This window comes from Parasteatoda tepidariorum, chromosome 11 (assembly GCF_982258835.1).
Source record: "Parasteatoda tepidariorum strain Cologne lab strain chromosome 11, Ptep-v5.0, whole genome shotgun sequence".
NCBI classification, from domain to species: Eukaryota; Metazoa; Arthropoda; class Arachnida; order Araneae; family Theridiidae; genus Parasteatoda; species Parasteatoda tepidariorum.
In genome coordinates, this window is record NC_141765.1 from 13,760,942 (window position 1) to 13,773,408 (window position 12,467).

Sequence of the window (12,467 nt, forward strand, 5' to 3'; positions counted from 1 at the left end):
CTATCTATATTATATAAAACGCTAATACGTATGTATCAATAAAACCGATGATATTTCTTTTCTCGCGTTGGCAACAGTTTTCATTTTTAATTGATAGGCTTCGGTGCGCAAGAGCACGTAGTGAGCATCATATGACTAATCCATATTATATAAAACGCTAATACCTTTTAATTGATAGGCTTCGGCGCGCAAGAGCACGTAGTGAGCATATCATATGTCTAATCGGGTGAATTCTCACAGAATTATCAAAAAAATTCTCACAAAATTATCTTCATCGAAGCCGATGCTTTACATCCGGCGTTCAGTACTATTTCATATTGTTTTACAACACATGGTTTTAGCTCTCAGGTGGGAAAGACATTAAAACAAAACTTACAAAAGTTACTTTTCTCAACAACTGAAATTTAGAATAGTGTGATTAAGAAAAATATGTAAACTGTTTGCAATTTTAAATTATTATTGAAATGCACGGGTTTAGAATTTTCTACAGTTAACGTTTTCAGAACTTCAGTGTTCAAAAAAGTATACAAAAGCTAGAGGTTAAGAACGGATCCGATGCGCAAGCAAAGCGAGCATCGGATTGCAAAGCAATCCGAAATGAACTGCTAACGCAGTTTCGGGGGTTGGTGAGCGCCAAAGAGCAGGGGGCGGAGCCTCCTAGTATTATATAAAACGCTTATAAATATGTATCAATAAAATCGATGATATTTCGTTTCTCGCATTGGCAACAGTTTTCATTTTTAATTGAGAGGATTCGGCGCGCAAGAGCACATAGTGATCATCATATGGCTAATCTATATTATATAAAACTCGAATACGTTTTAATTGATAGGCTTCGGCGCGCAAGAGCACGTAGTGTGCATCATATGTCTAATCGGGTGAATTCTCACCGAATTATCAAAAAAATTCTCACAAAATTATCTTCATCGAAGCCGATGCTTTACATCCGGCGTTCAGTACAATTTTATATTGTTTTACAACACATGGTTTTAGCTCTCTGGTGGGAAAAACTTTAAAACAAAACTTACAACACTTACTTTTCTCAACAACTGAAATTTAGAATAGTGTGATTAAGAAAAATATGCGAACTGCTTGCAATTTCAAATTAATATTGAAATGCACTGGTTTAGAATTTTCTACAGTAAAAAGTTTTCGGAACTTCAGTGTTCAAAAAAGTATACAAAAGCTAGACGTTAAGAACGTATCCAATGAGCTAGAAAAGCAAGCAATCGGATTGCTTCGCAATCCGAAATGAACTGCAAAAGCAGTTCTGGGGGTTGGCGAGTGCCACCGAGCAGGGTGCGAAGCCTCCTAGTTTAAATTAAAATTTGTATATCGCTTTTTTTTAAATTTTGAAAGTTTTATTTGGCCCACCAAAAAATTTTTTTCTCGATTTTTGGCCCTCGACCAAAAAAGTTTACCCATCTCTGTCTTAGCTGTACTGCACGTGTTCAGAAATAACATTTTGCATCTACTTTAGAGCATAGGAATATTAGTTTTAGCTTTGAATGCTAATGTTCTGTTAATGCTCTGTTCTGATCACTATATTTGTGCATAAAATAGGTTGTTTAAAACAAAATTATTTAAAAATAATGATGTGTACAATAAACTTGGAAGAAATTTTTTTTATAAGCATTTAAAGGAAATCTTTAATCATAATTGTATAGAAATAAATTAAATTTACCTCAAATGCGACATCACGCAGCTGTGAGTAGGTAAGCATTATGACTTGATTCCAGTTATTAAGGAATTTAGTTACGGCGACCCAGGCAAATATGCCCATACGCCAAATGTAGGATGCCTCGTCATCGACTTGAAATCCAGCTCGGCACGAGGGCCCAGCAATATGCGGACACCGGGCAAGGCCCCGAGTCGTGCAAGAATTGGAGCACCATAGTCGCGATCGAGAGCAAAGGATGCCCGACTGGTCCAAAACCTGAAGAGCGGCAGTGCCAAACCCTCCGCAGACGGAACCAAAATTGGGTCGACAGCAGGAAGACCGTCGCCATCGAGGGCCCTAGGCCTGGAAAGTCTCAAACCCTTTACTTTATTTACAAAAACACAAAAAGTATTAAATCAAAGTATTACAAAGCAAAAAATCAAAATCGTAGCAGATTGAAAGTCAATGGTTTTCTTGAGTCTCTGAATTGCTCTTTTCTGTGACATGCAGTTTCTGCTTAAAGCCCTATGGTCAGTTCTCAGGTTGGAGCCGTACCTTTTATTCGTCTCGTGACAATTCACGCACTTTGGTTTGCTTTTGCATGATGCCGCACGATGGCCTGCTTCATCGCATTTTGAGCACGTTTCTGTGTGGCCGCAGTCTTTTGCCATGTGTCCGAGCCTGTTGCAACTATAGCATCGGAGCGGTCTTAGGTATTCCTTAGTACGGTAGCACTTCCATCCTACATAGACTCCTTCTTTTTCGAGGGTCTCCTTAAAGTACTTTGCCTCCATTGCAACGACCCAGTGGACACCTTTTTCGGCTTTGATTGGAAATTCGACTTCAAAGTCGCCGTCATGAATGTCGTAATTATTTGCACTCAGGCATCTGGAGAGGCTTTCTTTGGTGGTCCCCTCTGGTAGCTCGAAAATTATGATTCTCGGCTTTCGCCTTTTGGGCACTTCACAGCTTGCCAAGGTCTGCTTCTATTTTCTCTTTCAAGATTGCCACGTCTTGTCGGGTCTCTAATTCGACCATTAATTCGCCTTTTTGCGTTTTCTTGAGCTCTTTGACCTTTAGTTCAATTTCGTTGGAATCAATTTTTTCCTTCAAAGCCTCTTCCATTACCTCTGGAGTTGAGTTCTCCTTTGACTTGATCATTAAGACATGTCTCTTAGCATTTTTAGAGTTATGTGCCTCACGACCCATTCTAATTGCTTTGGCAAATGTTTTCTCCTTCCTTCGATTGCTCTGCTCAATCATTTCCGTCAACACTCTTTTGGCCTTTATTTGGGCACCCTTAGTGTACGAAAGAAGTTTGTTTTGATTTGACATACTTTGGACGAACTCTTGAGTGACGCTCATTATTTTTAAGACTGCAGCCACTGTGAGGGATTTTCCTTTTAATTCAGTCAGAGTCCTACTCATTTTCTGTACTAGACATTGCGCCGTTGTCGACCACTCATTCTGTTTTTCTTTAAAAGATGACACGAAACCCTCAGGCGGGCCAAAATCGTCTTCATCCGAGTTCTCGATCATTTTCTCAATCAATCGGCTCTATTCTTTTACTTTCGCCTTCTTGTCCACTGTCCCCTCTGTCTGGGTTAGCCATCCAAGGACGTTACTCCCTCGCCCCACGAAGAGGTGCAGAGCAGGAAATAATGCTGATTTGATGTTATTTGGTGGACCGTTTAAGAGTTCGACGCGGGGAATAGACTCTAGGCCTTGTTCCACCGCGAGTATTCAAACAGAAATACTTTATTAGCTTCTTTTGAACTCTAAGGGACGCGAGGGGATTCCAGTTATTAAAAAGGCTTTCATGAAATCCGTGTGTCTTTAAAAAGAAATATGAATTTTGAAAATAATTAGAATCATTTAAAAGGAAATAAAGTGAAAAGATATCCAAGTATTTAAAAGTTTAGAAATGGTTATAAAAGTATAAATTCACTGAAATATACATATATAAATGTATATATTTATTCGAATGGTATACTGCTGTGCAATAGAAAAGTCAAACTTAAGCAACAAAAAAAATTAATATTGAGATTTTTATATATTTGGTATTTTTGTATGATAAGCTACTTATTATTAAAAAAAATTTCAAAAATTAATTTTTTTATCAGTTTTTTGAAATTCTAATTTAGTGTTAAAACAATAGGAAGAAACTAGTTGTCAAACCATTTTTCTCGGCAACTCTAGTGAAGCCCTTGCATTGTTTTTTCAACTGCATGGCATTTTAAATGTGTATTCTTTTTTTTAAAAAATTTAGAAAATTATTTCTTTTGCTGACTAAGTCAAATTTTTTGAGTGTTCTGTCATTTGAGTTCTGAAGTCAAATACTTTGGTATTATTTAGAAGATTTAAATGCAAAAGTAAAGAGTATATGAAAAAAAAAATGTTTCAGTAAATATATTTACTCATAAATTATGTTGATTCATTCTAATGATCTTTTAAGTTATATCTTTTTAAATTAGAAAACTGTTAAAAAAAATTTTTTTTCTCATTTATCAATTAAGTAAAATAATATTTTTTGAATTTGGTTTATTATTTTTGTTAATTGTAATTTTAAATGTTAACATAGTGTTTTTAAAGTTTTTTTGTTTGTTATAATTTGACTGCTCGAAATTTTCCTTTACATGTTTTGAAAAGTTTTTTTAATTTTATGTGAAAATAGAGTGAGAATAATGTATTAGCATTTTTGAGTAATTAATAACATTAAAAAAAAAAGATGTGAAGATATTTTTGCTGAATTAAGTTTAATTTTATTCTCCATAGAATTTTTTTAAAAATAATTGATTAAGTTTTATGTCTATCTTTGAGATAAACTATGTATAAATTGTAGATAGAAATCCAAAATATCTGATTAATTAAACTGCTAACAAATACTTTCTTGCCAAGTTTCAAAATTAGCAAATTGCTTGAGATAATTAAATGGAAGTAGAAATGTTATAGTATCTGTCAAATGAATTTGAAGTCAACTACTGTGCTCTTATGAAAACATTTTGACAATGTAATATAAATTAAAATTTTAGGTTTAGTACTTTAAGTGTAGTAAAATAAATAAAATTGGAGAGAAGGAAAAGATATGATTCTAAACTTTAGAGAAAAGTATATGATAAATTTATGTATACACATAAAATTTAAAAAGTTTTTTTAATTATTTTAATTGAAATTTATCAAAGAACAATTTGAAATATAACTTGAAGTATTATTTTTTCTATATAAAATAAGATTAATTTCTTATGGAACAAAAAAAATGTACTTCTTGTTTTAGGTAATTAAATATTTAAAAGCTTTGGTTTTAGATGTTTCAAAATCCCTCAAATTTGGAGGGGATAAAAACTTTTTAGCAAAATCCTTGATCCTTGATTAACGATAATTAGCCTTATTGTATTTAGGAAATTTTTCTTTGTTTTAATTTTATTGACTAGTGTTATTTATTATGATTTATTTACTAGTAATTTCTTCATAGGATGCCAGCATATGATTCCAACAGATGGTTTGCATTGTTTTTCATCGCCTACCTTATCATTTGTCTTTACATTTTTATGAATATTTTCTTGGCTGTTGTTTATAACAATTATCGAAAACATTTAAAAGTAAGTCGATGAGTTCAATTATGAAAATTTAGAATTGTCAAATTGTGATCATTAGCTTTGATTTTATATAGTAATGGAAATAAGCTTAAAAGTGTCTGCTAATTCTGAAAATTAGATTAATTTTAAAATATGTTTAAAAAATTACATTTATATACTTTCACATTTATATACTTTATAGTTAAAATAATTTAAAAAATGAATGCAATGCGTATGGTGTTATGTTATAAATTTTTTTTTTAAATTTTCCTTTTAGTTAACCACAAAGTGGAGATAGAAATTGGTTAATTTCTGCCATAATTGGTTTGAGTACAGTTTTAAACTTCAAAACTGATATATCTTCTTTTTTCTCAGGATTTTAAAAAAATGCATGTTTCTTTTTTATTTTTATAATAAAAAAAAAGGAAACCAAATCATTGGGTTTTATTTCATTATGAAACAACAGCTCAGGCATTGTTTCTAATGGGATAGTTATTTTTCTTTTTCTTCCTCACCTGTAAGTTGACCACTTTATTTATTAAATAGATTCTCCAGAATTTCATTACCACCTTTTTGTCTTCAGTGACTTTTTTTTATATATATTTCCAGATCAATACTATTGTAAAGAACCTTAAGTTTAAAGCAAATGTCAAGAATTTAGGAGCAGGATAGTATTCTTACATTCTCCTTCTGCAAACAACTGTTCTAGAAATCTGCCGCTAAAGATTGTTAGATAATTTTTGCTACTAAAGAAAGATTCCCCCTACCTTTTCCTCTTTTGCTGAGGGTTATAGTGTAGAAAGGAAAAAAAAAACAGTGGAAAAGATGTCTTCTGAAAAAGAGAAATGTCTTGGAATTCTTTAGATCAGCTTTTCTTCAGATTAAATGGTCTTCATGGTCACATTTATCCAAATTTTCAGTTGAAGATCAACTTTATTGCTTTTATTCTTGGAATTTTTTGATATCAGAATCTAAAGATATTTGAGTAATCTTGCAACATGGTTTGTATGTGAATAGTGAGTGAATGAATGAGTGAGTGAATGAAATACATGATCTGGTATTACAATTTTGGAATAATAATTTTTTTAAGTTTATTGCTGATTTAATGTAAGATGATTTTTATTATTTATTCTATTCTTATATTTTTTTAAAAATTCTTTTTAAGCTGTTTAATTAGTTTGTTAGGATAATTAGGATATCTTTAATAAGAAATGCAATATTGTGCAGAGAATTAGTTTCCTTCTGGTTAGCATTTTTATTTTATTTTATAACCGTCGTTGAACAGCCGACCCAAGTTCATGGGTTTACGACTACTAACGTTCAACTCCGTAGCCTTGTAATTTTGAACCAATCCAGAAGACAAGGAAACTCCTGGATCAGTACCCCCAGAGGTATTGATTTGTTGTGGGAACATGGAGGACTTTGAGACTCGACAGATTTAACGTGCATCAGTCACCATTTACTACACGGGGAGTCTTCGGCCGGCGAGGATCGAACCCACGACCTCTTGGATATGGGCCCAGCGCCCTACCGACCAGGCTATCCCGGCCCTCTGGTTAGCATTTGCACATAAAGCTAATGCAAATCTTAGAAATCAGTTTTCTGCACCTCTGTATACCTCTCCTTTTCTTCTTGCTCTCCCAGTATATGGCCAGCCTTAATATTCGTTATTCTATTATAAAATAACTAGCTCTGCCTTATTTCCTCACAAAGTGTTACATTTAATGTATGAATAATATGTATGCATTCAATTTTTTTTTCAGAATGAAGTTCAGAAGCTAGTTTACATGAAAAGAAGAAGCTTGACTAGAGCTTTTAATTTATTAAAAATTAAGAAGGGCAATACTTCTATGGTTGATTTTAAGAGATTTAATGTTCTACTCAAAATGATTCCTCCCTTTCGTAGTACAATGCTGGTCAATATTCTTTGGTATGTGTTAGATACCAATGGTGATAATGCAATTGGTGAGCCGTTAAATATTTCTATTTTAGTTTATTAGTAATTTATAGAAATTGTTTTGATTTCACCCACTGGCAATTTGGAAAATGGGCAATATTGGCAGAATGTTTCTCCGCTACACACTCTTTCCCTATCTAAAACTTGGAAAGACCAGTTTTGCTATGCGTGAAGACTGGAGGTCAAAATACAATTATTTACATGCAGAACTGTTAGTGGGCAAAAATATTTTTTTACGATGGTCATATTTGCATTTTTGTCACTCTCTGAATTTTTTTATGTATGTCCAAGCATGAAAAAAAAAACTTCTATTTCCAAACTTTAGATTACTCTTATCAAAATTAATAAAAACCAACAAAATGAAATCTAGATTATTACATTGTTTAAGTATGACATGAAATGCTAGCTTTTTCATATTGATGTATTATGAGATCATTAATATTTTGTGAAGTTATCAGTTTTGCCAATTTATCTGAGATTTTTATGTTTACTTAGCTGAATTTAAGACCAAACTTATTTTAATGTATGTAGTTAATATGATTTTTGTAAGGTAAGGTCCGTTTGTTGAAGAGAATGAGTTGATGATTGAAAAATAATCATAATATTGATAATTTTGCCTGTTTGAAAATGCTCTACTACTTGTAAAGTAGTATTTTAAAAGGTTAACAGTATTTGTACGAAATAATCAATAGTCATGCCAAAAAAGATTCATATAAAGTTTTTCTATTACCTCAAGAGGTACACAAGAATGTTTAACTTGATGTTTTTGTGAAGTGTATTATGCCTCCCTTGGGATGGATGTTTCCTTGGATGAGATATATTTCAACTAAACTTTTCATTTTCCTATCTCTTAATTTATACAGACTGCTCGGTTGATTGTAAAATGGGGAAAGATACAAAATCTATAAGCATAATATGTGCTAATTAGTAATTCAACAGATTTGTATTATGTTATAGAATTGTTTTTTTTCTTGGATATTAATTTTTTCCCTTATCTGTTTATTTTTTCTATTCTAAAATGTATATACATTAAGGGCAGTGATTGTAGAACACCCTGTATATCTGATTTTTTATTTAGAAACTTTATATAAAGAATAATGATGCCTTATTCTAAATCTTAACTTACTAGTCTCGCCATTCAGTGGTTTAATGTAGTGCATAACCTCAGGCAAAGGCAAAAAAAGGAAAAGAGAATTATTTGAAAATAGAGACATTTAAAAAAGTTTACATCATCTTTTTTTTTTTTTTTACCTTGCCTAAGGTTTAATAAAATTATAGTGAATGATTTTTTTTTTATTGAAGCTTTATAGTTATTATTAACAATAACATAGCATTAAGAAATTTATAGCATTTATGAGATTTTTTTTTCTTAGAAAAAGCTGATTTCCTTAAACTGGCTGATTTATTGAATGTTGAGGTTACAGAGATGAAAGACAGGCGTAGCATATTTGACTATATTGCTCCTGGTTGTTACCAAAGTAACATTTCTCGGATGTTCAGATTGGCTGTTGCTCATAGGTAACTGCTAATCATTTTTGAAAAATGACTTGTGTTTTATAGAAGTTCAATGAATATATTTTTGTTACAAACTTTTGCTATTTATGTAAATTGAAGAAAGTTTTCTTGTTATTGATCGTATTGAGGTTAACATGTTTTGCACCAAAAAAATTCTCTATTTTCAACAGTACATATGGTTTAGTTTAGAGTAATATTCACTGCCTTGTACATTCCATGTTTTCAAGAAAAATATTTTGGAGTAAAACCAAAGATTAATTGTTGACAAAAGATGATTTCTTTGATTTTTATTGAGCTTAGTTCAAATATCTGTTGCTTTTCCTCTTGGACAAAACTGTTCATTTTTAAAAAGTGCCACTTCTTTTAAAACTTATTTAAACTTATTTAAAATCAATATTATAAAGTTTAACTGGAAAAAAAATTAAAATAATTTCGTTTAGTGTGTTTAATAAAATGTACATAGCTTTTAATTAGTTTTTGAGAAAATGAGCATGACTTAAAATGCTTCAATGTTAATGAACCTATATTATAATTGTTAAACCAGTCGGGAATTTTGTCTGCTCTTTGAAACACAACATAATTATTATGGAGCAATGTCCCAGACTTCAGGATTGGATTGGCAGAGTCTATTGCAGATGCAACTTTTCAAATGCTCTCACTGAGTTACAAAATAAGAGCAAATCAGTGTTGTTGTTTTTTTTAAATCTTTATTTTCTCAAAACATATTTTTCAAGCTGGAAAAATCACTACCAAGAAATATAAACATCTTCAGGATCTGAAAAAGTTCTTGCCTCTTTACTGCAGTGCATTTTATGATAAATTTGACCCCCCCCCCCCCATAGATAAAAAATCTGAAAACTTTGCTTCCAAATTTTTCTCGTTTTTGTCTTTATAAAGTTTTTGCTTAACTTATTACATAAGTGTAAGTTTTTCTCAAAATTAGGAAATTTTGACTATATATATATATATCAATGTATGGAATGAAAAGATGTCAGTTCTTGTTTCTACACCATTTGGAAAATAAAATATTTACAAAAAAAGCATCAATTAGGGAATTAAAGAAACAAATATACCACACTGATTCAATTATTTTCAAGTTACAAATTTGAATTTGTTGCCGCATTTGTAGATACAGGGATGAGATTCTTCCGCGGATTCGCGGATTTCCGCTTTTTCTCAGATTTTTCCATTTTTTCCGCTAATTTCCGCTGAAATTGTTACTTGCACAAGTTAAAATATTTTATGAGGAATTTAATTTTGCACGGAGCGAAATTATTGAAGTCCTCATTCCTCCATCTGAAGTTTCTCTAAAAATCATTTCCTTGGGATAAAACTGGTTGACCTTTATACAGGGATGAGATTTTTTTCGCTTTTGTCTCTCGAATTTCAGCCTTTTTATCAAAAACTCAGATTCTCTAAAAGTTTCGTTTTTTTTATTTATTTATAAATATCCCATTTTTTTTAAAAAAAATATTCAGTCGTTGAAGTCAAATAATTATATTTGTTTACGATTTTCAACGAAAAACAGAAAATTCAAACTACGTCCTAGCTGCTAACCCTTCCGCATGTTTACTTATATTAGCTATTTTCTCCGATTTCACGCACAGAAAATAAGATTTTCCGATTTTTTTATCCGTCAGCGGGATAGCTCGTATTTTCGTAATTTAGACGTCGCTGCTTCTTGTATTCTGGAGTGAAAGCGAACAAAAAAAGTGAAAAAAAAATAGAGGTGAATTTGCGGTGAAAATATTTATTTGCTCATTCAATTAATCTTGTAAATTTTTATTTATTGTGTAAACAAAAAACAATTCAAACAAGCCTTTTAGAAATCCCAAGTCCAGACTCTGCAAATATCTCGATTTTTATTCACGCGATTTTAATATCAATCATCGATTTTCGTATTTACCCGATTCAGGCCATTTAAATATTGTACATTGCGATTCTTATTTACGAGATTTAAAAAAACCAATATCGCGATTTGTATTTACGAGCTTTTAAAACCCTATGTAGCTACGCGAGCTTGAAATCCAATGTCGTGATTCGTTTTTGCCGTTGTAATATCTCGCGATTTTAAAATTATGCATCTTGATCTAAAAATTATGCATCATGATTTGTATGTTCGCATTTTTTAAATTCGATGTAGAGGTTCTTATTCACATGATTTAAAAGCCTCATATCGCGATTTATAATCACATGGTTTACAAATTTAAAAATCGCACTTTTTTTGTCAAATTTTTGTTTATATATATATATATATATATATATATATATATATATATATATATATATATATATATATATATATATATATATATATATATATATATATTCTTGGATTTCCTCTTTTTTACTTTCTGACTACTCTCATCCCTGAGATATCATATAGTCTAATAAAAATTAATAGTTAAATTATAAGGAAAAGAATAATTTTTATTTATAAATAATTATCTTTTGATAAATTCATGGTGATCATGGAATTCACACGCGGACCTGACAAAGAAAATGGCCATATAGACCTCACAGAGCACACACCATTTATCATGATAATTGAACTTTTAAATGCAGATAAGCCATAGGCTATATACTGAAAGTAATTGTACAGGGTGTTAATTCTTACCGTGTTAATAATTTGGATGATGTTTCAAATAAATTTGAGAAACCATTAATTCTATAGCTACGTTGATCTTTTTTTCCCTATTAATTAAAAGCATTTTGCTCCAGATGAATTCACCTCTACACTTCTAGTGCTGTCATAAAACACGTTAATGTTATAGATACTATTCTTTTTAATTGAATTAAAGTTCATAATTCTTGTTGTCATGTTTATTTAAAGAAATATTTTTGCAGATATTTTCGCTATTTGTTTGATTTGATGATTCTTTTGAATGCTTTTTTGATTGCCTTTGATATAAGTGATGCTGAATGGTTCTTCTTAGGTCTTTTTACTGCTGAGATTTTTGCAAAAATGTATACATTTGGAGTTGTACATTTTTTTCGTAGATTTTGGAATATGTAAGTAAAAGTTCAATCAGTAATGTGTTTATTAGTTTTATCAGGTTTAATTGATTATTTAATCTACCTACTTTAAAAAAAATAGTAGATGTTCGGGGTTGACTCTTTTCCTGGGTAAAGGAAAACTTGGAATTCTCAGGGAATTTGAAATTTTTCTGGAAAACCTTGAATGTTTATAAAACAATCAATCTTGGGAATTCTTGGAGGTTTAGCATTGTAATGATCTCCTACAACCAAACTGCCTATATGCTTCAACCTGTTATAAGACATTAAGACTGTTTTATAAAGCCAATCATGTCTCATTTAAACTCATCCACTGGTTATTTAGTTTATTTTACTTGTCATCAGCAGGTTTGTGTAGTAGGGTGTCACCATTGACGACCAATACATTTTGAGTGGCGACCATATTTGTAGCTTTTCAATTATGATATGACATTTTTTTTATTATTTATGTAAAAAAGCATCCAGAGAATGTCTGAGAATTGAATTCAAACAATATTTTTTTTAGCACTTGTGTTTTCTGCAATCATTACAGGAAAATTCTATGTATTCATATCCTTGCATTGTCACATTCCTCTAATTTCTGATTCCTAGTTTTGTAATATTGTATTAAACAAAATATAAAATTTTAAAAAAAATCCTGTATAAATCCATAATAATTACTGCATCATTATCAAAACCACAGGAATTTATGAGGAAATCAGTGCAAAATTGATGTAACGTGGTTGAAAATCAAAAGTTTATTGCT

At 31.0% G+C, this 12,467-nt stretch overlaps 1 protein-coding gene across 6 annotated transcripts in view; it reads left to right on the forward strand.

Moving 5' to 3' along the window:
• LOC107440072 (two pore channel protein 1) overlaps positions 1–12,467 on the forward strand; it is a 62,085-nt gene that overhangs the window by 29,389 nt on the left and 20,229 nt on the right. For 5 of the 6 annotated variants that reach the window (XR_011638263.2, XR_011638264.2, XM_087155442.1 and 2 more), the window contains 4 exons: positions 5,133–5,259; positions 6,999–7,200; positions 8,566–8,710; positions 11,555–11,719. Coding sequence is in view for 4 of the 6 variants with exons in the window: in XM_087155442.1 (XP_087011568.1) it covers positions 5,133–5,259; positions 6,999–7,200; positions 8,566–8,710; positions 11,555–11,719 (639 nt within the window). In the remaining 2 variants the exon portion in view is untranslated. The remainder of the gene's footprint in view (positions 1–5,132; positions 5,260–6,998; positions 7,201–8,565; positions 8,711–11,554; positions 11,720–12,467) is intronic. The other variant, XM_087155441.1, reaches the window with a different exon arrangement.